Source organism: Acartia tonsa, chromosome 5, assembly GCF_053477335.1.
Source record: "Acartia tonsa isolate MP-2025a chromosome 5, ASM5347733v1, whole genome shotgun sequence".
Lineage (NCBI taxonomy): Eukaryota > Metazoa > Arthropoda > Copepoda > Calanoida > Acartiidae > Acartia > Acartia tonsa.
In genome coordinates, this window is record NC_137264.1 from 10,742,401 (window position 1) to 10,769,639 (window position 27,239).

At 32.5% G+C, this 27,239-nt stretch overlaps 3 protein-coding genes across 3 annotated transcripts in view; all 3 read left to right on the forward strand.

The window, feature by feature from the left end:
• LOC145318734 (protein rolling stone-like) overlaps positions 1-27,239 on the forward strand; it is a 316,823-nt gene that overhangs the window by 278,422 nt on the left and 11,162 nt on the right. The gene's annotated exons all lie outside the window — the stretch shown is intronic.
• LOC145318739 (uncharacterized) lies at positions 2,130-9,554 on the forward strand. The gene is made up of 8 exons (XM_080160230.1): positions 2,130-2,232; positions 4,400-4,465; positions 5,395-5,456; positions 6,671-6,748; positions 7,112-7,169; positions 7,732-7,787; positions 8,457-8,506; positions 9,183-9,554. The coding sequence occupies exons 1-8, from the start codon at positions 2,213-2,215 to the stop codon at positions 9,273-9,275; spliced, it is 483 nt and encodes a 160-aa protein (XP_080016356.1). The 5' UTR covers positions 2,130-2,212; the 3' UTR covers positions 9,276-9,554.
• Positions 5,240-27,239, forward strand: part of LOC145319931 (uncharacterized) — a 137,591-nt gene continuing 115,591 nt past the window's right edge. The window contains exon 1 of the mRNA XM_080162332.1: positions 5,240-5,268. The gene's annotated coding sequence lies outside the window, so the exon portion shown is untranslated. The remainder of the gene's footprint in view (positions 5,269-27,239) is intronic.

Sequence of the window (27,239 nt, forward strand, 5' to 3'; positions counted from 1 at the left end):
TACAACCATTCCCCCTTATTTTCAATTTATTTTATGAGAAACCGCCAAAATAATTTTGCACCACGATAAAATACTAGCATCTAATTAATTTTGCATCATTGTTTGTCAGATGTCAATGTAAGCGTACTAGAATACAATAAAGTGCTTGATAACAAATTCAATATTTTTCTATAATTGGGGGCAGATATCATATAAACAATTTTCTTCAATGATATTTTACAACAAAAGAATTGTATTATCATTGTGAAACTATGCAAGGATCTAATGAAATAAGACAATGGCCGATAAAAAGATGTACATCCCCACTAAAGATTAACAGAATTAGTGGTTGAAACGTTTTGACACTCAACTCAATGAACCAACTAATCAAAATTTATTAAAAGTCCCCAAAGTTGATAGGCAAATTAATAAGAAAACGCTTTTATTAAACCTTGGGGACTAGTGTAATAATTAGCCTAATGTCCCCTCCCCCCTGGAAACTTTGCGTTGATATCTTTTTGACTAACACAAATACAGATAGAAATAAACACATTCTATTACTTTTATATAAGGGTGAAAGTATAGAGTAGTTAAAATGTTATGAGTATGTTCATATTTTATTAATCAAATTTTGAACTTTGTGTTATGGCTGTTGTTATCCTTGTTTCGATTTAAACTATATACATTTTAAGTCTTTTGAACAGCTGTCAATTAAAATCTAGATATATTATTAAGAATCAAACATTTAATTTTTTTCAAGCCTTATTTCAGATAAACATGATCATAATAATAAACCACTCTATAATTAATACTAGCGGCTTCGCCCCTAGCCTCTAGGGGCTTTGCCCCAAGAGGTTTGATCAAACCAATTTTTCGTATTTTAGATTTAAAATAAAAAAGAAAAAAATATTTTTTTTGGGGGGGGGGATTTTTTTTTTGGGGGGGGGTAGTCTACCCCACTATTTTAATTTTAGAAATTTTTTTTTTTTTTTTTTGGGGGGGGGGGGGGGGTATTTTTCATTTTTGGGGGGGTTAGGGGTGTCCCACCCCCCAAGAAAACAGTTATAAACCTTCCCGGGAACTATGAGAAGCTACCCTGTAAAGGAGAACCCGATCGGTTCAGCGGTTAGCAAGATCCTTCGCTACAAACAAACAGACAAACACACAAACAAACAGACAGACAGACATCGTTCTACTTTGTATTATAGATTAAAAAGTCCAAAGACAATTTCTTTATTTGGAACCAACCAAATAGCTATAAACCTTCACAGGACCTATGAAGAGCTACATTGTAAAGCAGAACCTTTTCAGTTCAGTGGTTAGCAAGATCCTTATAGATACAAATAGACATACTTTTACATTATTATCCTCCTATTTTCACTATTAAATAGATCATCAGTTCCAATTAAGATGTACAAAAAAAATAAGAGTTAAAAAATATATGTCTTTGCATTTTGAATTCTTTAAATAGACTCTGTATTTTTTTTTGTCTGTAGCGAAGGCTCTCGCTAACCGCTGTACCGATATAGTTCTCCTTTACAGTAAAGCTTCTAATAGATTCAGGGAAGGTATTTAACTATTTTTGGGGAAGGTACTACCAACCTCCCAAGACAATCGCCCCTACAAAGAACTTCTACGAAAATCCCCATCCATCCAATATTCGAAGATCCAATTGAAAGTCGGTAAAGGGTCCCCAGATTGGTTAGTGGTTAGAGTTGCGCAGGTAGCTCGTGCCCTTCATGCTGCGAGTTGTTGACAACCGCCCCCCCCCCCCCCCGAAAAAAAAAAAAAATCTCCTCCTCTTTTTACGATTTTTTAGTCTGGAGTTAAATTCAAAGGTTAAAAAGTGAAGAGTTCACAGCATGTTTTGTACTTAACATACAACTTAATTTTTATCTTTAATTAATAAGTAGAGATGTTTCTTTATGAATAGGGAATATCCGTTCGTCACACCAGTACTTAGGAAGAACTTTAAAATGTTCATGTTTGTTCTGGGATCTCTAAACGAAACACTAGAAATCCGTTTAGCTGCAGTGAGAAAAAAATCATAGAATGTCAAATAGGACTAGTTGGCTGTTTTTAAGAATATAGGCAATTTGTTATTGCTGTGTTATCTATGGACAAAATTTTCCTTGTTTCGTTTAGAGTTATATCATTTATTATTTTACAAAGATAAGAAATATCTTTATTTTTCATCCGCATTTAGTAAAAATATTATTTTCAAAATAAAAAGATGTTCAGAATAGCAGCCGGGTATTATTTTTACATCATTTTAAAAGCCATATATTTAAAGATATATTTACGTGTACGAAAGACGAAGAGTTTGGCAACTTAAGGTTAAAACTGTTTAAAATGTATATAAATTACATGCATTTAACGAAAAGGAATTTTTATTTTTACTTTAATGTTCTTTGAAGTTGGTTTTTACGAAGATAAATTGGCATATTCCCTGAAAGTTTTTTGTTGAGCACTTGTGTCTCCTTTTTAAAAGCGAAGCTTTTCTATAATTAGGGTCGGTCCGTCCGTCCGTAACGGATAGCTTTTTCGTTAATTTAGGCATGTTAGAATTGTCCTATCGATTTCAAATTTTGCATGGTGATTCCTTTAGTAATTAGGTACGATTGAGAAAGCGTAACAACTCTATAATCATTACAAAAATGTCCTTACGTCCATTTTAAACATGTTGATTTTTTTACTTTTTTAACAACAAATTTTTATGTGTTCTGTTCCGATTGATCTGATTTTTGGTATATTGATTCCTGGGACAACAAAGTATAATGTTATTAGCGAAGCAACTCTATAATCAAGTCCTAAAATGTAAGTATATCCATAAACATAATCCTGTATAAAGCAGTTTTACAACTTTGCTTCGACTCTTATACATTTATATTCTGATTATTCAGGTCTAACACTCTACAAGTGTTAATGTCCGTTTGTCCTACTGTTTCAGTGCTTCGCTTTTATGGATGTTGTCATCCTTGTTTTGTCTATTTTTTATTGCATGTTAGGTAAAGTAACCCTACAAAGATAGGGTCCACGCAGTGGTTAAATATAGTTTAAATGCCTAACAGACACTTTGTTGAAAATCACCGATAAATTGTAAAGAAGTTGTATCAACTTTTTTTTTATAGCTAGCCGGTCCTTTTAGTAAGTAGTAGATGTAAAATTTTTCATAGAATTCAGATATGCAATCGGTTTTTTTGTAGACCTCTTATTTTTTAAGTAATTTAAGTTTTTTAAAAAAATAATTAAGTCGATTTTAAGGTACTAAAATGCAACAAAAAAAAGAAAGAAAATGGCCCTTATGAACAAAAATAGTAAGATCTTTAATTTGACACCTTACTTTTTCAATTCTGTCAGGTAATTATTGAAAAAATCGATTTTTTTAAACCCACGAGAATAAAAACTTTGAACTCAATTTTATCATTTCACAAGTAAAAAAATATGGGTTCATATATACCTTTAGAATCAGAAAAATATTACGAATCCATTGTAAGCAAAATTGAAAAAAAAAGTTTACAATATAGTATATAAACTACAATAAAAGGAATTATATGAAAATATCATATTATATTGTACAGGCAACGTCTTAACTCTTTAATTGAGTATAAAAATGGGAAGGGGGTATAGAGGGGGTAAAGAGGGGGTAAAAAAGGGAAGACGATAGTGTTGCCAGAACAAAAAATACAATTGGCCATTTTTTAATTTTTTAATTTTTTTACTTTTTTTCAATTTTGCTTACAATGGATTTGTAATATTTTTCTGATTCTAAAGGTATATATGAACCCATGTTTTTTATGTCTGTTTGAGAAAATATTTAGGTCTAAAGTTTTTATTAAACCGAGGTTAAAAAAATAGATTTTTTCAATAATTACCTGACAGAATTGAAAAAGTAAGGTGTCAAATTAAAGATCTTACTATTTTTGTTCATAAGGGCCATTTTCTTTCTTTTTTTTGTTGCATTTTAGTACCTTAAAACCGACTTAATTATTTTTTTAAAAAACTTAAATTACTTAAAAAATAAGAGGTCTACAAAAAAACCGATTGCATATCTGAATTCTATGAAAAATTTTACATCTACTACTTACTAAAAGAACCGGCTAGCTATAAAAAAAAAAGTTGATACACCTTCTTTACTAAAAATTCACTGGATATTTGATAAAATTATCATCAAGGACATTTTAGAACAAAAGAAATCTAGAAGATAATGCGTGAGGACAGTTTTCTTTCCACCACCAACCCCCAACTTCAATAATTTTCTCCCCTTCGTGTAAAAATTGAGATAAATCCCCAAAAAGTTTCATTTTTTATTCGTCAGATTAAAGCACTTTTGATTAAAGCAAAATATTTAATTGATCTTAACAAATGGTTTGTCTTCAAAAGCTAAATTCCTATTTTATTCTTGTTATATGTATTTTAGGTTAGTTTTGTTGTCCTTCCTAAGCAGTTGTGTTAATGCCAAGACAATCACAAGTGTTGTAACATAGTAAGTATGTTTAGTAGCGCAGCTACTCTATAATTTTGGTATATACTGTTTTATTTTTTGTCTTGCTTCTTTAGGCCATTACTGTCCAAGGTATTCTTTATTATTGGTTTATCTCAATATCAAAAATTGTGTCGTTGTTATATATGTTATGACGATATTTTGTCAGCAGTGATATTTTTTAATAAAATCATTTAGAATATCATTTCAAAATTAACATGTCAATAGTATGCTAACCAAGACGGGAATAGTCCCTTTCGTAACATCGCCCCATAAGGGGCGATTCGTCGTATTTTTATATGGCTTTTTATAGGTTATTTTAGGTTAGGTTAGGTTATATTGGGTTAGGTGATTGCACCACAGGGTTAAATAATTTGTCCCGCAGGGTTAGAGCCCCCCGCAGGGGCTAGAAATAGGAAAAAAGCTACTGTGAAAAATACGAAGAATCGCCCCATAAGGTGCGATGTTACGAAAGGGACTATACCCGATTATTGTTATTAGCAAAGCTAGGGGTTATTAGTTACTAGAAGCAAAATAAATGTAGGTATTTAAATTTTGAAACCTGCCATGTCTAACTTATTTTTTAGATACTGACCAAAAATGTGTATACAAGTGTATAAAATACTTTTTAGCTTTTTTTGCTGCACCGCTTATACGCTTATTGTGTTTGTTTTTAAGTACAGCTGATGAATGGTTTGTCTGTCTGTCTCTATGTCAGTTAGTCTGTCTGAAGCTTAAGACAATATATTGTCTCTATTTCAACAATAAACTGACAAAGCTTACTTTGCTTGATTCACTTCACTAAGAGATGCGATTGATAATGAAGATTTTTTTTTTTGAAATATATTTCGTTATGAAGCAGCAGAAGTGACTAATTTATAAATGTTATTGTTGGGATAGATTTATAACAATTGAAAGTGCTCTATTTTAAGTACAGCAGATGAATGGTTTGCAGGCACAGACAGTGATGTTCAACTTATATTCTACTCATCAAGTAACATTTTAAACATAACAAGAATAACAACATCCATAAACGCGAAGCTCTGAAACGGTAGGACAAAAAAAACATTAACACTTTTTCAGGGTCAAAACTAAATATTAAGAATATAAATGTATAGGAAAACTGCGTAAATAAAAGATACTGTTTAAGGACAGACTTACATGTTAGAACTTGAATATAGAGATGCTTAGCTTTTAACATTGTACTTTGTTGTCTATAGAATCTGTATCCCAAAAATTAGATCAATCGGATAATTATAAAATTTTGTTGTTAAAAAAGTTAAAAATCAACATGTTTAAAATGGATGTACAGACATTCTTGTAACGTTTATAGAATTGCTACGCTTTCTACATCTGAAAAACGAGACAATAAAGTAGAAAAAAGGAAATAAGTCTTCTTATTTGTTAGCTTAAAACAATAAGCACAGTTATTAAATTTTAATCATTGGTTCAAACTAGCAGAGTAAAGACTTTTAAGCAAATAATTTTAATTTACACATATTATGTTTATCATCATTGGGGATTATTAATTTTTCGTTCATTGTCTTTTTTTCTAGGTACAGATTCTTGTACTATAGAAAGTTTGTTTGGGTGGGACAATGATTTTGTACTTTCTAGGTATAGATTTGAAAACAGTAAAAGTGTCTGACTATGACGTCAAAAAAAATTAACAATTAACCAATGAGAGGCCGCTATATATTTTACCACAGTGAATACTGGCTTCTTTTTTGGTTAATTGTTAATTTTTTCTGACGTCATAGCCAGACACTTTTACTGTTTTCTATAGATTCTTGTACTATAGAAAGTTTGGATAGATGGGTGAATGATTTTGTACTTTCTAGGTACAGATTCTTGTACTATAGAAAGTTTGGATAAATGAGGCAATGATTTTGTACTTTCTAGGTACAGATTCTTGTACTATAGAAAGTTTGGATAAATGAGGCAATGATATTGTACTTTCTAGGTACAGATTCTTGTACTATAGAAAGTTTGGATGGGTGGGGCAATGATTTTGTACTTTCTAGGTACAGATTCTTGTACTATAGAAAGTTTGGATGTGTGGGGGCAATGATTTTGTACTTTCTAGGTACAGATTCTTGTACTATAGAAAGTTTGTTTGGGTGGGAAAATGATTTTGTACTTTCTAGGTACAGATTCTTGTACTATAGAAAGTTTGGATGGATGGGGTAATGATTTTGTACTTTCTAGGTACAGATTCTTGTACTATAGAAAGTTTGGATGGATGGGGTAATGATTTTGAACAAGGAAATGTCGACTCGTTCTCAGGTCAGTAGTACACCATTTAAAGTTACTTTTTATTCAGTTTTTTTGACGGTTTCTCTCATTTTGCATATGAAATATAAATGCACTGAAGGTTTTAGCGGAGATGATTAAAGTCCCTCTACATATTATGACGTCATACGATAGAATAGCCAATGAGAGGCCAGCATAAATTTTACCATAAACTGGCCTCTCATTGGCTATTCTATCGTATGGCGTCATAATCTGTTGAGGGACTTTAATCATCTTCTTTTTAGCTTTATCTGGAAAATAATTATTTGCTAACATAATGAAATTATAAAATTTAAATCCAAGTTGTTGAATTGATGGAACAAAAATATTTGAAACCATAATCATTTTTATTGTCAGGTTCAGAATTGCAAGGATGTAAGAGTCATGATTTCTCTGCTGGACTCCAAAGGATAAGGTATTAACATTTACTTTGTATTCATTGGACAATATTAATATGACACTTTGTGGGTTTGTTAGATAATAAAAATGGCTGTATGATTTATTAATATGTTGGGAAAGCCTTTGCCCGAAACAGGTGAAACTAATTCTAATGCAAAGTTAGGACTTATAGACAAACATATAGGTCATGCAATCAAAGGATTGGTTGTTTGTAGGACGTAATCAGTCAATTTATTACCAAAATTTAGTTCAAAGATACACCAAGATAAGACTTTTGGGGTATAGTCCCTTTCGTAACATCGCACCTTATGGGGCGATTCTTCATATTTTTTTTACAGTAGCTTTTCTCCTACTTCTAGCCCCTGCGGGGGGCTCTAACCCTGCGGGGCCAATTACCTAACCCTGTGGGGCAATCACCTAACCAAATATAACCTAACCTAACCTAAAATAACCTATAAAAGCCATTTTAAAAATATGACGAATCGCCCCTTATGGGGCGATGTTACGAAAGGGACCATTCACGACTTTTGTGTATCCCGTTCTCCAGCGGATATTCAGGTTAATTTGTTGTATTTTAGCGTTCAAGTGAAAGGAGTAGATGAATGGACCTGGGGTTGGATTGAGGCCATTATGGGTAAGTAATTTCATTTGGTGGCGTAGCTACTTAAAATTACTTTGTCAGTTCCTGTGTGTTAATATGATCTCGTAAACAGCTGGACTCATCGTTCCACAATTTTCTAGTAAGTTGTTTTGGGCAAGGTTTTAGGCTGAGGTGGATATGAAACCCCAGCATCCCTTGAGAAAATAAACGATGGGGGGATGGGGTCTATTGAATATTACCATGGGTGTGCTATCATTACAGCATAATATTTATACCATGGGTGTTCTATCTTAACAGCAAAATATTTATACCATGGGTGTGCTATTATTACAGCATAATTTTTATATTATGGGTGTAGTATCATTACAACATATTATTTATCCCATGGCCCGGTGTGCTATCATTACAGCATAATACTCATATAATATGATTTCAGAAGATGGACAGATGTACAAGTGTGGTGGGGGGATATAGTGAATACTACCATGGGTGTGCTATCATTACAGCATAATATTTATACCATGGGTGTGCTATCATTACAGCATAATATTTATACCATGGGTGTGCTATCATTACAGCATAATTTTCATATCATATAATTTCAGAGGATGGTCAGATGTACAAGTGTGGTGGGGGGATATAGTGAATACTACCATGGGTGTGCTATCATTACAGCATAATTTTTATATCATATAATTTCAGAGGATGGTCAGATGTACAAGTGTGGTGGTGGGCATAGTGAAGACTATCAGGTGTCCAATCAATGAAGCAAAATTACTCAATTGAAAACTATTCTTTCAACCTAAATCTCAGAATACGTTGAACAGTTATTTTATTGCATCGTATTATAGACAGCTTTCCATGGATAGTAAAATAAAAAAACATGATATTAGCCCTAAGGGGTCGAATGCTTAGACTTACAAAACTGGTATTTTTTTATTATTCAAAGAATATTGTCTTTAATACAATATGATACATGATTTTTCAGTATGTCTTAGATCTGGTTGTAATCCAGCGGAAATTATATTCAAAGCTATGCTGGAAATTGTTCTACAATAACGTTACATTCTATCATTATTAGTTTGGCATGGAAAATTTTAGTGAAATGTTTTCAAGAGTACAAAAATAACACTCAAATCAAAAATCAAATATGAAACAATATGTCAGTGTTTGATAAAATTATAAGTGTATTACTTAAATTCCATAATATTTTATTATACCTAATTTTCTTAGGACTTTTCATTCTAAAATTCAAGATAATATTTTCAAGACAATTAATTTTTATTAAATTGTGTGACATGAAAAGGGAGAAAGAAACCAACATATTTAACATGGATTATTCCTTATAGATATAGGAATCAATAAGAGGCCTATTATCTATTAACCTATTTTTTTTTGCTAAATTGATTGAACACTAATAATTATCAGATTGTTGATGTGAGCTGTTACTCCTCCAAATACAAAGTTTTCAGCATGCCTTTCAAATTCAATAATACACACTCTCTGGACGAAGAACAATAAATGAAAAATCTTCCTGGATGGACTGCTCAACGGAAGATAAATAATAGGGTGGGTCGATTTTGGAAATTTTTTCTAAGAATAATTTAAAATTCATGTGCAAGTTCCCGCTTTGGTCTTGGGTAAAAAATGTCTAAAATCAACCTACCCTAATAAATAATCATTCCCTAATAGTTATAAATTACATCTTTATTTATGGGGTGAAATGTTTATTTATATTTTATTAACATATTCTTGTTTAAGTAAAATCATGAATTTAAAAATAAAAAGAATTCTTTTCAATCCAATTATTTATATTTCTCTATAATTAGGTTTCATCTGTGTAATAGCTAGACCATTACCTGTTTTAAGAGGAATATTTTAGTCATACCAAGTATTGTCTAATATATTTCAATGAGGGTCATAACTAAAGACGTTAATACCAAAGCTATTTCACCAGAGGTGGATTCTTAAAAAGAATTTGCCCCACTAATCGGTTAGTGTGGCAAAATTGTTTTCGAGAAAAATCCTCCAAAATCACATTAAAAATCTACAAAAATTAAATAAAATCTTATGTTAATAACCCTTCTATGATTTTATTTAACTTTTGTAGATTTTTAATGTGATTTTGGAGGATTTTTCTAGAAAACAATTTTGCCACACTAACCGATTAGTGGGGCAAATTTTTTTTAAGAATCCACCTCAGATGTGTGACAGTAAAAGCAAAGGCAGTGTAATAACTGAAGACATTAAAAGATTATTTAATGCTACCATTACAGATGTGTTACATCAATAAAAATCGTAGTTCGAAATTTCATGGCTGAAAACAGACAACAATTACCATGCAGATACAGGGGTCGTGTAAGCGCAGGGTTGGTTGTCTGCTATATGTATAGTGTTAGTCCCATGAGACCTACTGTAAAAATTTGGCTCTGCATTTTTATCAACCGTCCCCAAGGTATTTATCAGGTATAAACACTTAATGGTAAGATACAGCTATTATTTGTTGTGATCTAAAAATTTGGAAAATTTTAAACCATTCGTCTTGAACAAACAAAGCATCAAATCTATTTTCTAAATTTTATATGTGATATAAATCTGAAATTTAGTGGACTTAATCGTCTTAACTAAAAGCTGGATGTTGTCATCCTTGTTTCTGGATAAATATCCACCTTTTTCAATTTCCATTGACTCGATGACAATAATAAATGCACTTAGATTTTTCAATCATGAAAAATAAATTTTTCAGCTAAATATTAAAATTAGCTTATTGGAGTTAGTGTAAGCATATCTTTATAAAAAAAAGTTGCAGGATGATTGTCTGTGTGTTTGTATTGAAGGATCTCGCTAACCGTTAGACCGATATAGTTCTCCCTATGTACAGTGAAGCTTAAGATCTAGGTCAGTTCTTATTTGCTATCTTAGGATTTTTTATAGTAAATTTACTTTGAAACATTTTAAAATATTTGTAAAATCTACAATTAGTAGACAAAATCTTCAATAAATTTGGTTAGCTGTGCAGTGGAAACAATTTTCCAATCAAGGCGAAAAAATCCTCTTGATTCTATGACCTCCGTTTTTTTTCGTGACACCATTCGCGGTTTTAAGGGGTAGTGCTAATGTTTTTTTCTGTCCGTTAGACGGTTGAGTCGACTGCGGCTGAGAATTGTTTGACAAAGGAAGCTATCTTCAGCTGCCAAAATTATTCGTCTGTGTTTTAACTTTCATAATTTTTTCAGTAGTCAGTCGCCAAATTTTGAAGCTGTATCTTAATATTTCCCACAGCAGTTCATCTTAGTTGTGAATTGTTGTTTTGCTGGCAGCATTGGCTTGCTAGAACCTAATCTTAATCAATTGGATGTTACATCATATTTTCGTGTGCTCTAGTAAAGTCATACTAAAAGCTGGCTAAAATAACGATACCCCCAATTTTACCCACTTTACCCTATCCCCTCTCCTCCTACTGGATGAACGAACTGACCAATAACTAAGGTCCTAAATGGACGACAAATTTTCCCCTGTCAATATATCCACGTATTCTATATCCATTCAGACATCGAGCAAGTCATTTAGTGATGCAAATATTATACAAATTTTTGATTGCCCTCGTAAAATTTGTTTAAATGCGCCCTTGTTTACTATGCATTTTTAGCTGAATCTTGTCAATAACTAGGACTTAATGCCCGCCTTCAAAAAAAACAATGAGAAACTGGTGTTCATTCTTTTCAACTAATACAATTGTTTTTGACCAAAATGAAGAATGAATTTTTCCTAAAAACAGACAAAAATAATCTGTAATACAAAGTAGAACGATGTCGCTTGTCTGTGTGTTTGTATGTTTGTACCGAAGGATCTAACTAACTGCTGCACCGATCGAGTTCTCCTTTACAGGGTAGCTTCTGATAGGTCCCGGGAAGGTTTATAACTATTTTGGGTGAGGGTACCACCACCCTCCAAGGAGAAATCGCCCCTAGAAAAAAATTACTCCCACCCAAAAAAAAATATTTTTATATTTTTTTTAAAAACTAAAATTCAAAAAATCCGCCTTACCCCTCCCCCCAAAAAAAAAAAAAAAAAAAAATTTCTAGTATCATTATAAAGCTATAATGAATAGTTTATATTTTCTTTACATGTTGCATTTTAGAATTATCACATCAATTTTAAACTTTGAAAGGTGTTTCCAGTAAATTTTTCAACAGCAATTTTTTTATGATATAATTATCTCATTCTACTGATTTTTTAACAAGGATTCCTAGGACAACAAAGTAAAATATCTTAAGCTAAACATGTTCTTATTAAAGTCCTAAAAATGTAAGTCTGTCCTTTAATAGAATCCAGTATTCACAATTTTGTTTAGACTTTTAAATTAATATTATTCTTAAGTTTTGTTTTTGTCCGTTTGATTTCAGAATTCGCTTTCAATTGATGTTATAATTCTTTAAAAAGCTTTGTGAGTTTTGGACGTTACTGTCAATGTAATATTTTGCTGCATTGTTGTAACATTTAAGGCATGCCATTGCCTGAAGAATTTTCTGCAGAAAAGGAAATAATACCAAGAAAAAAGGAAATAGCAAAAAAGTCATTCTAATCTTTTTACTGGTGCCTACGCCCCTAGGATCAAATAAGCAAGAGGGGGGGGGGGCGGGGGGGGATTCGACCATCCACTTTCAATCTTAGTTTTAAAAAGAAAAAGTTTCCAGGAGTAATTTCTCTTGGGAGTGTAGAGATACCTTTTGTTTTTAAAACTAAAGGAGAAAGCTAGGGATGGTAGATCCCCCCCCCCCCTTGGGTCAAGTGACCTTAGAAACCTCTACAGGAACACAGGTAGAAATACGTGCCAAGTGTGGTAAAGAGTATATGAACCGTCTCAGAAGCCTATCGTAGTCTAGCAAGCAACTTTTCTTCAGAATCTTTCAGAAACAATTAATTATCACTTTTCCCTTGAGACATAAGCGTCGATTATGATAAAAAAAAATAAGAAATCACAATATTTTGAGAGCAGGTAATGGAAGGGAGTGGGCTAGCCTTCAGATAGATTGATGATGTTTAATGCTAAAAGAGGAGGGGTGGGTGATTGTAAGATTATTTTCATAACAGGTGAATAAATACAGTTCTTTGAAAACACCCGATTGTTTTTGTTACTACCGCTAATGTCATTATAAGACTAACATTTCTTTGTAGACATTGGTTTCTAGCATTTCTTATCTATAATACAAAGTAGATTGATGTATGTCCATCCGTCTGTCAGTCCGTCCCTTAAGATCTCGGTAACAACTGAACCGATCAGATTTTACTCTTCAGGAAATATACCTACTGGTCCTGTTGTGGTTTTTAGGCTATTTTCATTGGGGGGGTGGGACACCCCAAACCCCCCTAAAAAACAAATATTCCCCCATTTTTTTCTCTTTCGAATTTTTCGAATTCGCTATTTATTCGCGAAAAATTTCGATCCATTCGCATTTTTTTCGGCTGGGTAGGTAATAGAAGATTTAAATATACCTATTAGGGCAAGCCAACATAGAAATCGACAGAGCCAACATATGAATTTAATTGTCAGCCACAACCTCTTTCATATAATTAATCTCATTATGCATCTGTCAACATTATGTCAGCTATTGACACTCATATTTAAGTCATTATATAAAACAAACATTATTAAAAATGCATGCCGACAGTATGCTAAAAGCTTTAACAGTAGAGGTACTAAAAAGAGTTTTACTTGCATATTTTTTTAGATTAGGGGGGAGGGCAGTGGAATAGAACAATAACTGTATTCCTCTTCCCGAGGACCCAGTACCTACTTTCAATATGGTCTTTAATAATCAACCAATAGCGTCGGGAATATTAACACAGCCAAGTCGAAGAAAGCAATTTGCTAGCAGACGAAAAGGGACCTTAACAAGGGTTATTCAGGTAATTGTCTGATTATACTTTTATGCTATAGATTTATTGTAAACATTAACCTTGAAAAATAAGAACCTTTATTTGCTGACTTTAAGTATGACTATCTTCAACTATCGATAGATAGATAGATAGACAGCAATGGGGGGAAAGAGAGAAAAAAACAAATTAAGTTTGGTAAGGTTAAGTTTGGGCTAGCTTTTCATTTTGTCGGCCATGAGTTGTGTTAGTCGCTACCAGGCACTCTACCTCAAACGATGGCCACAAAAATATCTGCTTTTTATATTTTAATATTTAGTATTTTATAGATGGCAAGGTCTTTCTATATTTCATTTGTCGGACTGTCATTAATAGAAAATTTTACAGTAAAGCTATTATTCTACAAGTGGTTTCATATCTAGGTAATCAGTATTAATTTGTCTTGGTATAAGCATTAAAATAAAAACATTTTTATCAAGTTAAGTTATTAAAGGTGCTTTCCCTCAACGTGTCTTTCGAAATCTCTAACCCGCCTCCTCCTTATTGTTATTGAAATAAATTTAAATTAACGGGTTGGTGTTTCCTGAACAAAAGCACTACCCTCCCCTTCCCACTTATTTATATATATATTTTTTTAAATAAGGGGTAAGAGGCTGGTATAAGGTATAACCAACAAGCGAAATAAATCTAAAATAATATTTGGTGGGCAAATGGAGAGGTCGTTAATTGAACGATGGGTGCCCCCCAACGACAGCTGAAAATACGTTTAGGTTTCGTGATTTCCCCCCCAATAAATTTCGTTATTGCTATAAGCAGGGTGAGAAGTGAGGGAAAGCGCAACTAAATCATAATAATACTGTACAATTTATAAAAATATTGAATATTAAATCTTAACACACATATCCTTAATAAAGTGACAGGATGTCTGTCTGTTTTTCTGTCTGTCTGTTTGTCTGTCTGTCTCTCTGTTCGGGTTCTCCTTTACAGAGTAGCTTCTTATAGTTCCTGGGAATGTTTATAACTATTTTTGGGGAAATCGCCCCTAGAAAAAAATAACCCCCACAAAAAAAAATTTCTAATTTAATTTTTTTAACTAAAACTAAAAAAGAAGGGGCGACAGCCTCACCCTCACAAAAAAAAAATTCCCCCCTCAAATTTTTTTTTTCTTAAATCAAAAACGAATAGTTATCAACTCTTACCGCCTCAAGTGTCCCTAGAGGCCTCTAGGGGCGTAGCCGCTGGTTTATTTTATAAAGTAATAAAACTTTGTGTATAAAGCTAAAGATCTTCGCAACGGCTTTTGTGCTTTTCAGGGTAGCTTTATACAAGGTTTTGAATGGCTTCGGATGGTTTTTCTGTCACAACTTTTTAAGCATTGTCTTCTCCATTGAGAATAAAAGGAAAGTCACTTGTAAATCCTATAATTTAAAGTATTAAGTTTTTTTTTACTGTAGCCTAAACTAGTGCATCGATTGAGTTCTAAATTTCAGGGAAACTTGATATTGTTCCCGGGATGGTTTTCGGATATTTTATTTTTAGACTTGATTATTGGGATGGTTAAATACTATTTTTCCCCTTCTCTACACCTTCAAATACAAAGCCCCGAGATTTAAGGGGCGCAGTTATTAGTATTTACATTCAAATTGTAATAATATTTTACGAAAATATATAGTACATTTTTTCTTGAAAGGACAAATAAAATTATTTGCCTATAAAATCAAATATTCCCAAGTATTTTTTATACCCCTTTGATAGGCTATGTAAATAATGTAAATCCTATAACTTTTCAATAAAACAAATACTCCAATTTTCCTTATTGTCTTTTCCGATAGGATAGTTCTTAATTGAGATTTTATAACTGCGAAGTATTGTACAATTAGGAACGGTACATACGTCTTAACGTTTTACCATATCCTTGAATTCAAATTTTGTATGATGTGAATTCTGTAGAGCTAATATTAAAAGATACTGACTACTTTCCCTGTGAGAACAATGGGAAAGTGTCAGAAATCCACTTGAGTCAATTAAAAAGGTGTTCAGAAAAGCACAACCTGATAAGACAAGCCATCTCTTTGTTCTTAAATTTTAGACAGAATAACCTTACTACTTCATATTGTAGGCCTACTGACTTCGCCACTACTTTTAAAGGGGACTCCAAAACAGAAAGCCTAGGGTTTCATACAATATGAGTTATTTTTTTTTTTTTTTTGGAAGGGGTACGCTACCCAATCAAAAAATAGTAAAAAACCTTCTTTGGAATTATAAAAGCCTTTATTTTCCAGAAGAACCAATTGGATCCAGCTATTTAAGTTATCTTATGACTAGCGGCTACGCCCCTAGAGGCCTCTAGATACACGTAAAATGTTTTCTTTTTAATTGGAAGGACTGATTGAGAGAAAGAGTATCTATGTTAAGGTCAGCTGTTTACCAAAAGTATCTGCTATTTTTCGGTTCATTGGTCAGTGAGATCTTTCAATACAAACAGACGCCCAGAGATCCTTTTACTTTAGTATAAGGTTAACAGATTTATATAAGAATCTAAAAGTTTTATTTTATTTTTATAAAATAGTTATTGGACCTATTCTCAGTCATTTTTTATTTTGATTTTGCCGTTGTGGACAAGAATTTCAGTAAAAACTATGCAGGTCATATAGGTCATATCCTCCTAGAAATTTATTTTCAATTTTGAAAACTTAAGTAACCCCATTCCCCCCCCCCCCCTGACAGAACTCTATGAACTCTAGCCGCAGAGCTCGGCCCCCTTGCCTGCCTAGCCGCAGAGCTCAGCCCCCTTACCTGCCTAGCCACAGCGCTCGGCTCCCTAGCCTATAACCTAACCTAACCTAACCTAAAATAGTTGTTCTCTGTCAGGGGGGGGGGGGGGAGAGGGTACTCAAATTTTCAAAATTGAAAAAAAATTCTAAGAGATTTTAAGTACAAAGTATATGATGGGAGGGGGGGGGGGTGGAGATATAATCTGTAATTCAATGACGAAGAATGTTTTATCCACCCTCATTACTGATATAAATTACCAAAAGGGTTTAACCATTGGGATTAAAAATTGCTCAGGTTTGACATTTTTTACCTTACGCTTCAGTTAAATGGATATTTAATTAAAATATTTTTTTGGGGGGGGGAGGAGAAGGCTATAATACCCATTCCCCCTTTATAAACTTTCTTGTGATTAATCGTCTATGGAATGACGTGAATTATTGTGTCGTGCCATGGCAAATTTTTAGCTTTACCAAGAAAATTATGATATATAAACAATATTGAAAATATAATATATTTACAGGGTGGCTTCCAACTAAGTTAAAATAAAAAAATATGATATTTTTTAGTACATTTTATAGCATCCGAGAAAATCACAGTTTTTCCATATAATTACTATCATTACCTTAGCTTATTGGGCTTACAGACGGATAGAGCAGGTTGTAGAGTAGGATTAGATGTTCATTCGACGAGAAAATCATCAGACAGGTCTACCTTTTATAACATCAAAAAAATATATTACACCTATTTGACATTTCCTTATTTACCATATCTGGACGACATTATTCAAGGGAATCTTCACAAGAAATTTCAGATACCTATCTTAAATAGCATTTGAAAATAATCACATTTCTCCAATATATATTTCCATATGGAAATCTTCACATAAAATTTTATTCTTATTTCAGCTGATCTGGATCTTTAAATCATTTTAATGGTGCGCCAAATCGGGGTGCGCTGAATTTCAGCCAATCACAGAGCGGCATTTCGTAAATTGCTGTGCTCTCATTGGTGGAAAGTTGGCTCACCCCGATTTAGCGCACCATTAAAATGATTTAAAGATCCAGCTCTGTTAAAATTAAGTTTCTGTTTAACATAGCCGAGACAAACGGTTGGATTTATGAAGTTTTAGAGCAGCATCGCTATGAAAATATTTTCAACATTAACAAAGGGATTTATATTTTTAATATTTTGTTGGACACCCTGTGCAAACCTTAAAGTATCGAGTATTGACACGAAATTGGATAATAATTCAAAATAAATTATAGGCTAACATAAATTACATAGCATAATTCTACGTAATACCGTAAGGATATTAATTTGCCATGTTGTGGCTTAATGATGGTGATATTTACACTTCATCTAGGTTTTAGGACCTGCCTTGGAGCTTTAACATGAAGCTAACCTGAAAAGCTTCACTGTCTAGAAGAATCATATCGCTACACACACACATCCTTTACTTTTTTTAAGGATTAAGGCAGTTTGACCAAAGAGTGGTGTTAGATAGATTAATTTATTTACCAATCAAGAAAAAACTTCATATTTTTTAAATGAAGTCTTTGATAATTAACCATGTTGACAAATTCGTATGGAATAAGATTGTTCTGGATGAAATATTATCGATATAACAGTAATTAAAAACCTATGGGTCCACTAAATATCATTTTTATTAGGCTAGCATTGAAGTTACATATTCTTTGTAAGGCAAAGAAACCCCTAACTCGTAGCATATGTTGGTTCAAACCGTTTACACAGTTGTTTAAAAGCTATCCAAAAATTTTGACAACGTTATAAAGGTAAAATCCTATCTAGTCCATAATCTACCTAATTTTGTATACATTGAACATTTAATAGTCTATCAACTATGTAATTAAACCAATTTAGTTTTATAATAACTTTTCCCCGGCTTTGATTAAGTGTCCGCAAAGATTGAGAATAAGTATTCTTATTAGTAATTGGTAGATTTTGGTTTTTATGCTGTTATTATATCAAAATAAGACGATAGAATTATGTTATGTCGATAATACGTCAGCTATAACAACTTATATTTAACACATACAGTTGTTCAACATAATAAACCATTAGATAAAGGAATATTGATTATTAATTGCCATTTAAATTTATGCAATATAGAAGCTCGCCAACCACTGCATGACCAATTCGATCATACGAATGGGTTTAAGCTAAACTTTAAAGTCAATATTCAATTATAATGATCTAGAATGCAAGAGGCTTGGGGCGATGCACCTGGTTAAAACTTTACGTTAAATATATTTTATGGCTAGGAATAGCAAAAGTTTCATTTATTCTGCTCTATAAATTGTCGATGCTCCCTCTTCTTGTGTTTAAAAAAAGTTAAAAATAAAGGGGGGGGGGTGGTCATATGTCTCACTCTGATACCCATAAAACCTAACCTAACTTAAACTAGAATAATAATCTAAAAAAAGAAAAACTATTTATTTCTGATTCATTTCAGACTAGGGGTAGGGTTGTGGGATGTTTCTGTGCTCAACAAGGCACTTTGAGGAAAAGAAAACAACTAAATTTTCTTCCATAAACCTATCCCTGTTCTGGTAAGCCATGACTTGGTTTTATTTCCGACACCAGTATACAACCATTTAAAAACTAGGCATAGCAAGGGATACAAAGACAATTACGTTCTAAATAACAAAATATGAACAGCAAGATATGAAATTGAGTCATTTAACAGAAGAACATTAATATAAGGTTATATAGACATTTCATTTACAATTGTATAAATCTAAGAAAAAATTTTTCTTTGTGGTTTTGAATTGGTTTAGTATTGTCGAAAATAAATCCTTTAAAGTTTAAAATATTTGATTTTATGAATGTAATTACAACAATTGAATTAATTCAAAAAAATATAATGTATTTTCAGCAAATTTTGGTTATTTTACATTGGATTGGCAGTCTTCTATTATCTTTAATTTCTTTGTAATTAGATACCAGACTTTTTTTGAATTATAATTTTAATTCTACAAATTTCGGTGCAACTCAAGGTTTATTATTATTTGCCAACAAATTGTCCAAAGTTTTGAGAATAAAAAAGAGAAATGCGCTTACAATGAAGTTTAAAAATTGACCCCTTTGGTTGAGCTATTTATTTTGTTGTTGAAGTATATAAAGAAGATTTGGATCATGGACATAAAACGAGGTAGCGGGTTTGGTCGTATTTTGACAATTCGTATTTTATTTTAGCTCAGGTTAGGTTAAGTAAATGTCAATGATTGCCCCGCAGGGTAAGGAAATTGATCCCGCATGGTTAGAGCCCCCGCAGCGGCTAGAAATAGGAGAAAAGCTACTGTAAAAATACAACGAAACCCGCTACTTCGTTTTCTTTCCATGATCCGAAGATTTTCTTCGTAAGATTGTCTAGTCTATTTGATTATTACAGAATGCACGATAAAAAAACTTCCCTAAATAAAAAAAACCCTATTTGATTTCATCTTGATTGAGAGGTATTTTAATAGCCATATTAAATAGAGCTTATTACCAACTTTTATTTTGAAGGTTGTAAGTAAACCCTGTTGAAAGCTAAAGTCATTCCCCCGTATTCTTCCGGACGACATTTCTAACATCCAAACAAAATTTTGTATTTTCACATTTTGAGGGAATGACAAATCTTTTTAAGTTAGTATGTTTTTTCAACCTATTTTAAAAATATAATACACTATTCTAAGACATGAAGATATATTTCGATTTTGACAATCATTTTCAATTCATTTTGTCTCTTGTTAAAGTGAATCAAGCAATATTAGCTTGGTCGTTTTAACAAAAAAAAGTTTTTTTAATAAGAACATAACAATTAGTGACAGGAAACTTTAAATGGTATTTTTATGAAGAACTTTTGTAGAAATTAATTTCAGCATGAAACTTTTAAAATTTGATTCTGTTTAACATTTTGCGTTTTGTTAAAATACTATATCTAAATATGATACAAAATAGTACTGGAAATGTCTATCCATCTAACTATCCGTCTGTCTGTCTGTACAAGTTGTAACCACAGAACCGATTTCCCTGCAGCATTGGGCCCCGCAGGAGTTAGACATAAATAAGAAAACTCCCTTCCTACATATTTACATTTTTTTTCAAATAAAGGGAGTTTCTGTGCTTTGACACTAAGAGGGAAATCACCCTATAATTTGATAAATTAGATGCAATGTACAAGTAAACAAAAAATAATTGTACAATAAAAGTTATCAAAAGTTTTCTAAATATCTATACTTTTTATCTAATTAAATAAAAGGTTATTGCCCCCAACTAAAAAGTACCAGTAGCTAATAAAACTAACAAGGACATTCATAATTCTTTTTATTATAGCTTCGAAACCAGGTAATATCCGCTATATTAGAAACGGTTCTAAGCCACACTGAAAAATCATGTATCGTAGTGTAGTATAGCTAGTATTCTACAAATATAATAATAAAAATAATAGTATTAATATCAGATTTATTCCTTTAACTTTTCATTTTAACATCCGCGACAAGCTGTCTATAATACGAAACTATAAATAACTATTACACTTTGGGTATCTTTAATGAATATTGATTGGTTAGTTCAAACTAGCAGTCTCCAAACTTTTCATCTACAGAAAAGATATTTTTGTTATTTATGATATGATATGTACAATTAATATTTGTCCATTGTGTAGTTTTATATTATAGAGAAGATGCGCATCTAAAGTTAAAGTGGGGCTATAGGAAAAAAGCCCTAGTGTAAATAAAGCCATAAAAATATTTCTTTACTAATATTTCTTTACATGCAATTCTATAATTGAAAACTATAGCTAGGGATTTATACTGGAATATTATTGCAGAGTTCTTTCTATGCTGTTAATATATCAACTTAGTTTGTTATCAAAGTATATAGATTATAAGAAAGTTTAAAACATCCAGTGAGACTTTAGGGGGAGTGGAGGAATTGCACTTTAGATTATATTGATACCAAAAGTTAATAAACTAGATCTCGCATTTGATAGAATAAAAACGTTTTAGACTTTTATTAAAATAGACATCTGTATTTTTTGTAAGGTTTTTAGTGCCAATTTGCATCTAGTATATGATTAACTTGATCTGTCAGATTTTCTATGACTTTTCACCATAGACGTCCAAGGGGGGGGGGGTAATGGGGCGATTACCCCCTTCAAACGATTTGACGATTTTGACCCCCAAAATTTTTTTCATTTTACCCCCCCCCCCCATTTAAAATTTACCCCAACCCTTTAGGAGGGGGTATTTACCCCCCCAAAACAATTTTGGGGGGGTAAATATCCCCCCCAAAATAAAAAATCTCTAATAAAAGAAAAATTTTGCGCGCTTCGCGCGCATTATTAATACTATATATTTAATAAAATTTAAATTATCCCCCCAAAAAATTTTACCCCGGGGGTATATTTTGGGGGGGGTAAACTAAATTTACCCCTGCCAACAGATTTCAGGGGGGGGTAATTACCCCCCCCAAGCAAATTTTACCCCCGGGGTAAAAATTTTGGGGGGGGTAACAAAAATTTGCGGCGCGCTTCGCGCGCCATTTTACCCCCCCCAAAATAAAAAGCTTGGACGCCTTTTTTCTCTTTCTCCTTTTATTTGACAAAATATATAAAGATCCGCTCTTAAACATGTTTTTTGTGCTTCGCTGCTAATAGATGTTGTCATCCTTGTTGTTCACCGTATTTCAACAGTTAAATAATTTTTAAGCTTCTTTCAATTTAAAAAAAAAGATTTCTTTGAAAAAAAAGTATTTTCTGAAAATACTTATTTATTAAAAATTTGTATTGACAAGAGAAATAATTCTAGAAAATGACTTCAATCAACAATAACAGTTGGAAAAATCCACGAATTTTAATTTTTCTCTTCAAATTGCAATTTTTTTCCAGGAATTAGCATAATTTAGAAAAACAAGTCTAAAAGTATTTTAATAACTTTTTCTTAAAACTAAAATATTCAATCTTTTTCGGTTTTTAAATAAATTTTTAAAAATTTTGTTAATTAAAATTAGTTTAAGTTTCAAAGCTTTTAGCTCTTTTGATTTGAATTATTTTATGCGATTTTATTTGTCTGTTTTCAAAAGTATTGGTCAAAAATGTACAATATCAAAGACAAAAATGTTAAAAGCAGCGAAACTTTTTCATGTTGCTCACATAAAAATTAATTTTTAAGTCTTTTTTTAATACTTGGGTCTCTTACAAAAAAGGGCGTGATGAAGGGACGTGTAGGAGGTTATCAACACCCCCTTTTTACACCGCCTATAGTTAATACCCCCATGAAAAAAAACCTTGTGCTCGCCACTGCTTTAAACGTTTTAACATTTCCATTTCAGAACCCTAATTTTATCTTTTGTCTTTTTTTTAAATTTTTTATTTTCTCTTTAAAATTTACATGGTACTTTTTACGTCAATTTAAGTTTTAAAATCACACGACAAGTATCAAACAAACTACAGACTGACTAATATACCAGCTGTAAAAAAGTTTTGCTATAAACCAATATTTTTGTACCATTTGGCATTGAAAGTATTTTTTCTCTCTTCTCTTTAAGGTATTTATTCTAACAAAGGGAATTAAAGATATTTGGAATATAAAGCACAACAAATATAAATTGTTTTCTTTATCCTTTACTAGCAGCGGCTTCGCCCCTAGAGGTATCTAGGGTTGGGTTTGGGGGGAGTCTACCCCCTCTTTCAATTACAGTTTTTTAAAAAAAGAGTTAATAAAAAATTTTGGGGGGGAATTATTTTCTAGGGGTGATTTCTCTTGGGATGGTGGTGGTACCCTCCTTCAAAATAGTTGTAAACCCTACCAGGACCTAGTAGAAGCTACCATGTAAAGGAGCACGATATCGGTTCAGCGGTTGGCAAGGTCCTTTGGTACACACACACAAAGACAAACATTAACCTGTTACTTTATTTTAAGGATAAAAAGCAGATCTTTTAGTCTGTGGCTTAAAATTTCAAAAACTGCATAACTGATTGATTTCATCTTTTATGGAAGCTTCACAAAGTCCCGGAATGGTTTTCGGTTATTTGATTTTAAGATTTAATTCTTAGGATGGTTTTAGGCTATTTTTCTGCTTACTATACCCCTACTAATACATCTGTAGATTGCTAAAAGTAAAATTGGTAGAATCATTATAATAAATTAACAAGATGCCTGTCTGTCTGTTTGTACCGAAGGATCTCGCTAACCGCGGAACCGATATGGTTTTCCTTTTTATGGTAGCTTCTCATAGGTCCTGAGAAGGTTCACAACTATTTTTGGAAATGGTAACTCAACCCTCCGCAGAGAAATTTCCCAAAGAAAAAAATCCCCCACCACCTTTCGCATAAATCATTTTCAAAAAGTCTTTTTTCAACTTAAATCAATAGCTGCACATTTTTCTATTTTATAAAAACTTTATTGCATGTCAAAAATAATTCCTAGTAAGTATAGTAACAAGGCATTTGATTACTCAAAGGAATTATTACTCTATGTATATAACTCTATTGGGGGGAATAATAGACCATAATGATTGGGGGGCAACTTGTGCTCGTGTTATCAAACTATGAACGTCAGTAGTCCTGATACCAAATAAGTTGTGACATGAAATACTTTTTCATGGAACTTTTTTTTGTTGTTGTTTGGGGTTGAAAAGAAAAATGTCTCACAAGTGTGAAGTAATGCAATAGAGAGTCTGATGGTTTGTCATATAAAAAAATAGCTGGTAGAACCATTAAACTATGTTTGTCAGAGAAGCTTTGTCAGAAATTGACTTATTTTTCCTCAAAAAGAAGATATTATTTAAATGTTTCGATTTGTTTCGTGGCAACGGCCGTTAAGGGGCGATTCCTCGTATATTGAAGATGGCTTTTGATAGGTTATTTTAGGTCTGGGTAGGTTATATTGGGTTAGGTGATTGCCCCGCAGCGTTAGAGCCCCCCCCCCCCGCAGGGGCTATAAATAGGAGAAAAGCTACTATGAAAATACGAAGAAAATATGCTAAACTGAAGGATCAACAATTGTCAATTATTTTTCATAAAATTTCAGACAGAAGATGGATGTTCAGGTGCGAGAGTTTCAGAGTTTAAAATCTGATCTGGACGTTACTACGGTGAGAAAATCAGGGATCTAATCAGGGATAAGACAATAGCTGATAAATTAATGTACATCCTCGTTGATGATAAACAAAATTACCCCTTCTGCAGGTTGCACTTAGTTGTTGAAACGTTTTGATACTTATCTTGATATAAATCAACCAATCAAAATTCAATTAAAAGTCCCGAAAGTTGTTATGCCAACGAAAAAGAAAATGTTATCATCAAACTTTAGGAACTGGTGTAATAAACAGACTAATGTTCCCTTCCTCCCTTTGAGATAATACAGAGAATAGGCGGTTTCCCTTCAATTGCATATTCATATGGAAATAAATAAAAAGTACGTGGGATATAGTTTGGGTACTGGGGAGCCCCGCTGGGTTAGGGTAACGCAAATATAAAAAAAATTGCATTTCTTTACTGTCAATTTGTTACATACGTGGAAGTGTTTTCAGTGCTCGATCGGAACTTTAAGGGAACTAAATTTTCAAAAAGGAAAAGTACATCTTTATGATGATGGAAAACAGTACATTTTGTTTCAATAATGATTAATCATACCTTGGGAAAATTACGTTTTTTGTTACTGGTTATTATACATCAGCATACAACTTATGGCTTTAAAAGTTTTTTTAATAATTTCAGATAGATAAGATTTAAATCATTATTGTTTAAACTAAAAGACATCCAAATTCAGAATACAAATCAATACTTTTGCTCCTTAGTTTATATTCTATTCTATTCTAAAAGCGAAGCTACTCTACAACTATTATTGTAATATAGGCCAAATGTATCCTGAATATGCCCATCAACGCTCAGATTGAACATTTCGATGAAGAAGGTCTCAAAGAGTTGTTTGAAGCTGCACTTGAAAAGGTAACTTTTATAAATCATGATTATCCAGGTATCTTAAGGGATAGAACAATGGACGTAAAATGTAAGTACATCACTAAACAAAATTACCCATTTAATGAAATAAATCATTGGTTGAAAAGTGCAGGCACTACTAAATTAGCACAAATTAATCAATAAAAAGTTTGAGAAAGGCAACATCGTTATAAATCTTGGGTACAAGTGTAATTTCCAGTTCAATGTCCTCTCCCTCCCTGCTGAATACACAATAGATAATGTTATTTTTTTAAGTTTTAATTTAGTGTGTGATTTATTTGTTACTAGCGGCTTCGCCCCTAGCCTCTAGGGGCTTTGCCCCAAGAGGTTTTATCAAACTAATTTTTCGTGTTTTAGATTTTAAATAAAATTTTTTTTTAAGTTTCTTTGGCGGGAGGGGGGTATCTTTTATTTTTTTGGGGGGTTAGGGGTGTCCCACCCTCCAAGAAAATAGTTATAAACCTTCCCGGGGCCTATGAGAAGCTACCCTGTAAAGGAGAACCCGATCGGTTCAGCGGTTAGCGAGATCCTTCGCTACAAACAAACAGACAGACAGACAAACAAACATCGTTCTACTTTGTATTATAGATAGATAAACTTATATAGCCTAAACCTTCCGTTACATTCTCAACAAGTAATAACTGTCCCTGTGGAGCCCTTTTGCCCTCGTTAATCCTTCTCTAACCTAAGAAAATATTGTGATAAAAAAAATTTGTAATGTATGGATTTTTGAGATAATTAAGTACCCTGTAATTAACTGTATGAAGATGATTAAAGTCCCTCCACAGATTATGACGTCATACGATAGAATAACCAATGAGAGGCCAGCATAAATTTTACCGTTGGTCAATTACAGTGTATACTGGCCTCTCATTATCTATTCTATTGCATGACGTCATAATCTGTGGAGGGACTTTAATCATATTTCCTTTGTATCCTATTACTTTTAATAATGAACCGATTGAGTTTTTCCTTTTAGAGAATCTTTGCATAGGTCCCGTGATGGTTTAAGGCTTTTCTACTTTTAGTTTTAAGTCTTGGGACGGTTCTAAGATATTTTTCTGTCCTTCCATATCCCTTCAAAATGCTGATCCCCTAGATTTAGGCGCACAGTCACTAGTTTCAAAAAATAGAATTCAAATACTATTTTCAAAATTTATTTTTTTAGGCAAGAGAGCCTGGCAGCAAAAGAGATGTCATGTAAGTTTTATTACATTTTTAGTAGCAAAGCTACTACATAATTCTAAATGTCCGCCCGTCTGTTTGTCCGTCAGAGAATGATAGGGGGACATGTGATTTTCTCGACAGCTATGTATTATAGACAGCTGAAATTTTTGGTGAAGATTCCCTTTACCAATAAGAATCTAGTGTAAAACTATTTAGTCTGTCAGTCAGTCGATCATGCTCCAACAGACAAAAATAATTCGTGCATTTCTTTGAATTTTAGCATACTCTCTCTCTTTCTTTTCTTTTTAATGACAACTTAAAATCTGCTCTGTAAATCACTTTGCCCAACTATGATCATTTTTTGCTTTGCTACTTATGAATGTTGTCATCCTTGTCCCCTTTAATAATTAAAACTTTCCTACCTAGGTCTGTGCACGAGGCGTACCAAGTACTAAAGGCTGCTAAGCGAGGGCAGCCAATCAAGAAAAAGAAAAAGAAGAAGAAGGAGGAGAGCGATGATGAGGATTGAAAAGATCATTATTATTGATCCTAGCTTTTGGCGCATTTTTTTTGATCAACTTTTTCGGATTTATTTTCTTGTTGATAATAGATTAGATCCATATATATATGAATAATAATGCCTTGATGTTTTAAATTGAGATAAAATAGATGTATTTATTTGCATATTGCATTTATTC

Excerpts from the sequence above, each read along its gene's own strand:
- LOC145318739 (XM_080160230.1), top strand. The coding sequence starts at position 2,213 with ATGTTCAGAATAGCAGCCGG. Across the intron at positions 4,466-5,394 it reads ATCACAAGTGTTGTAACATA|TACAGCAGATGAATGGTTTG; the intron begins GTAAGTATGTTT and ends CTCTATTTTAAG. Across the intron at positions 6,749-7,111 it reads AAATGTCGACTCGTTCTCAG|GTTCAGAATTGCAAGGATGT; the intron begins GTCAGTAGTACA and ends TTTTATTGTCAG.